At 34.9% G+C, this 4506-nt stretch overlaps 1 protein-coding gene across 2 annotated transcripts in view; it reads right to left on the bottom strand.

Annotated features, from left to right (window-relative positions):
• Positions 1-2408, bottom strand: part of pigr (polymeric immunoglobulin receptor) — a 7218-nt gene extending 4810 nt beyond the window's left edge. The window contains exons 1-2 of one of the 2 annotated variants that reach the window (XM_016443458.1): positions 2226-2408; positions 494-838 (exon numbers count right to left, since the gene is read on the bottom strand). In XM_016443458.1, coding sequence (XP_016298944.1) covers positions 494-838; positions 2226-2265 — 385 coding nt within the window. In that variant the 5' untranslated portion in view covers positions 2266-2408. The remainder of the gene's footprint in view (positions 1-493; positions 839-2225) is intronic. The other variant, XM_016443459.1, reaches the window with a different exon arrangement.
• Positions 2409-4506: the final 2098 nt, after the last annotated feature.

Below are 4506 nucleotides of genomic sequence, written 5' to 3'. Positions count from 1 at the left end.
ACCAAGGCAACAAAGGAGTGGCTCAAGAAGAAGCACATTAAGGTCATGGAGTGGCCTAGCCAGTCTCCAGACTTCAATCCTATAGAAAATCTGTGGAGGGAGCTGAAACTTCGAGTTGTCAAACGACAGCCAAGAAACCTTAAGGATTTAGAGAGGATCTGTAAAGAGGAGTGAATCAAAATCTCTCCTGAGATGTGTGCAAACCTGGTGACCAACTACTAAAAACATCTTACCTCTGTCCTTGCCAACAAGGGTTTCTGCACCAAGTACTAAATCACGTTTTGCTTGGGGATCAAATACTTATTTCACTCACTGAAATGCAAATCAATTTCTAACCTTTATGTAATGTTTTTTTTTCTGGATTTTTTGGTTGATATTCTGTCTCTATCTGTTAAAATAAACCTATCATAAAAATGACAGACCCTTCATTTCTTTGCAAATGGGCAAACTTACAAAATCAGCAGGGGATCAAATATATATATATCCCCCTTACCTTGAATGACGCTGATATGAAGGGAGGCAGTGCTGTCAGACACCCACATTCCCCCGAGCTCCACCCCGCACCAGTACCAGCCCGAGTCCTCCTCCGTCAGGTCGCGCATGCTGACGGTGAACACGTGCTGAGTGGGGTCATCCGCGATCGTCACCACTCCCTTCCCGTTAGGGGCTGAATCCGGGTCATCGGTGCGCGCGAGGCTCGTGCAGAACTCCCTCATCCGGCCCTGACACCAGTACTTCACGTGACTGATGTACTGCGGGTTATAGTGACACGGGACAGTGATGGACCCACCCTCCAGCACAGACACATCTCCTACAGTGCTCACTGTGCAGTGACTACCTGAAAGATACAGAGCACTTCAATATGCACTCTAGTAGATTTAACGATTAACACTATTATTATACTGGAGGCGTGGATTGTGGTTTTACATCCTTTAAGCAGAAACAACAGAATTAAGCAATCATCTTGCAAATACCGGCTCTTGGAAAATAACTTTTAGTATCACGAAAATAGGAGACAGATTTAGCAAACATCCTTGCATATAAAATATTTAGCAGAGAATACATTTCCAACATCCTGTCCAAACATCACTTGAACATAACATAATGTAGCCTACCTTTATATGTCAAATGAAGGAAATATACAATGGAATATGAGTAGGCCTACAACTAGAATTATGAATATAAATGCATAACAGCCTACTTGAGTGAGTATAGGCTATGAGTAACATAATGTAGTAATATGAATATAAAGGAAAAAAGAAAACATAACCATATTGGAAATTCTGATACACCGTATACATAAACAGCAATAAAATGTAACAGTGAGCTCCATGGTTATCAGTTCTGTAGCATTCAAACATATACTGAAATACAAATATATCATAACTTCAGTTATAATTGTTTTTCTTGGCCTAAAAAAATTAAGTCTCCAGCGATCAACTTTTATTTATTTGTTTGTTTTGGCAAGGGAGGATTACACACTGCCTGGAAAAAAATTAATTTGTTCATTATAACATTAATCATAACGCCAGAATGCTTCTGGTTTCATTTACACTCATAATAGCAAAAAAAGAAAAGAAATAAAACAAAATAAAAGTAAAACAGTAAATAGTCACAACACCTTTATCACAATTTAAATGTTGTCTTTATAAGCTAAAACTCATAGATGTTTTGCTTATTGAAATTATTGAAAATGAAACAATGTGTTTGTGCATGAAATGGCCGACTGCGTTACTGTGGCCAACAGGCCTGTTTTCACTGCCATTTTATTTATTTCCAGTTTTTCATTTAACGAATGAAATTCAGAACATCCATCCGTTATTGTCCATCAGTCTCCAACAAACAACAATCAAGCAGAAAAAGCCAAATAACAAAAACATGATATTTTCACATGTATATTCTAATGACTCTTTTGAAAACGAAGAACTTAAAAACATGTGTTTGGAAAGGTTGAGTTAATAGAAGGCACTCTAAAGTACATTGAGGAATTTAGGTCACAGTGTTTTTCTTCCTATGAAAACTCATCTTAGCTACTGCTAGAAACACTTACATTCCAAGTTTTAAAACTGCAAACAGTTCAATATATTGTTCAGAAGAGTGGATGTTTTAACGCATTACCAATTTTAGCTGTGGATTGTCTTTGTAAACTCCCATAAACACAGCTTTGACAAATGCCTTTAAATAGCTGAAGCTATTTTTGCAAAAAAAGAATGATGAAAGCTCACCTGGCAGAAGAAAAATGATTAGAAGTAACAGAAGAGTCATCGCTGAGGTTGAGTGTGACACAGTCCCTCTTTCTTAAAGACAGCTGTTGTGAGAAGGAATATTTCTGCGTTCACTCTCACTTCCTTCTGCCCTAAACTATGTCCAGATGTGGGAGCTTGTTTTAACCATTTGTGCTCCACACTGCAATTGTGTTCAGCGCAATATTAATAAATAGAGACTGTGGCCTGACTGTGGCTTCTGCTTTCATTTAAAATAAAATAAAATATAGTTTTTCAATGTTACATTTATTACTAATTATATATATTTTAAATACATCTCAAACACAAAGATTTACTTCTTATGTTATTACCTAGATTTGTAACAATAAAAACACCACAGGACCACTGAATTGATTTTAAAGGCATTTAATTTGTTTCAACAACTTCCAGAGTTTTACAAAAGTAGAAAAATGAAGGAACAAGACAAGAACTTATCATAAATGACAATTCTGTCAAAACATATATTAACATTGAGAGCTCTGCAGACAGTTGTGTTTGTTTGTAGTTGTTCTGTACTTGAGCAGCATTTGGTCTTCATATCTGTGAAAATCAAACAAGATTCAGAGCTGGTTGTAAAATACCAGATTAGTTAATCTTGAGAAAACAAGTTATAGAAAATACATTTAGAGACAATAAAAAAAATATTTGGGGTGTTGTGTTTTCGGTCTTCCTAATGCTCCAGTAATTAATCCCATCATGGTTGTAGATGACAATATCTAAAAGACAATAATTTTGCAAAGTATTATGTATAGTGCTTGACCGACACTTATGTTATTGATGGCCATAACAAGTGATGCAATGAAACAGAATTATTTTCCATTTACTAAATTAGAAATAATTAATTGTAAAATTAATCAACATGAAAAAAATACTTCATTAAAAAAATCTGTCTTTTGCAACTTCTTGACTGTGTAATCCTACAGTATCATAGTAATGAACACTGGAAAACATATCTTCTGAAATACAGAGCAAGTTTTACACACAGCACACAGTGACTTGCAAACTGGATACAGCGCAAAGTGATATATCGGCTTTAGAAGTAAGATTTAAAGATAATCAGATGTGACATTTCTAGCAATGAAAAAAATAAAAAATTAAAAAAAATTAAAAAAAATTTAAAAAAAGCTGCTTCCAGTGCCAAAACAGAAAATTAAATCCAAACAGAAAAAAACTAATCGGCCAATGCTGATCATTTAAAAATGCCAAATATTTGCTGATATATTGGCTTTGGTGATATATATTGAATCACTAATTATTCAAATAAACGTGTCTTTTGCAGGGATTAAAACTAGCCATCTGATGGTGATGATGGTTTTACAGATCTCTAAATTCATGGCAATTGACAGCTTTATCTTGAAGGAACATGAACACAAAATGCGGAATAAAGCAATGAATGTTAAAGGGGTCATACGACGTTGCTAAAAAGAACATTATTTTGTGTATCTGGTGTAATGAAATGTGTTTATGCGGTTTAAGGTTCAAAAAACACATTTTCCACATACTGTACATTATTGTTTCTCCTCTATGCCCCGCCCCTTTAAATATGAAAACGTACTTACAGGCTGTGAGTCAGCATTATTTGTCAGCATCATAGACTGTATGGTCAGCATGCGCGCCGCAGGGGAAGCAGGGGAACTGAATTCACTGGAACACCGGCATTATAGGCTACTCTCCCAGGAAACAGTCCTTGTCCTCCGTAAAATGCAATGCACACATCTGAATATTTGGTTGAACTGTTCTGGAACAGTGTTGTAAATACAACTTAACCACTGATTTCTAGTCGTGTCCTCTTTTGGAAGGCCAGTTGTGCTGCCAAATATTTTTTTGGAAACTGCGATACTTTTTTCAGGATTCTTTGATGAATAAAAAGTTAAAAAGAACTGCATTTATTCAAAATATACATATTTTCTAACAATATAAATCTTTGCTACCACTTCTTAACAATTAAACACATCCTTGCTGAATAAAAGTTTTAATTTCTTTCAAAAACCCCAAACTTTTGAACTGTTGTGTATATTGTTCGAAAAAAATTATATTTTAAATAAATGCTCTTCTTTTTAACTTGTTATTCATCAAAGAATCCTGAAAAAAAGTAATACAGGTTCCAAAAAAATATTAAGCAGCACAACAGTTTCAACAATGATAACAAATCAGCATATTAGAATGATTTCTTTAGGATCATGTGACACTAAAGACTTGAGTAATGATGCTGGAAATTCAGCTTTGCATCACAGAAATAAAT

The sequence above is a fragment of the Sinocyclocheilus anshuiensis genome, unplaced genomic scaffold (assembly GCF_001515605.1).
Source record: "Sinocyclocheilus anshuiensis isolate Anshui unplaced genomic scaffold, SAMN03320099.WGS_v1.1 scaffold1373, whole genome shotgun sequence".
Lineage (NCBI taxonomy): Eukaryota > Metazoa > Chordata > Actinopteri > Cypriniformes > Cyprinidae > Sinocyclocheilus > Sinocyclocheilus anshuiensis.
Note: the sequence above shows the minus strand (reverse complement) of the source record. Positions and strands in the feature narration are given on the sequence as shown.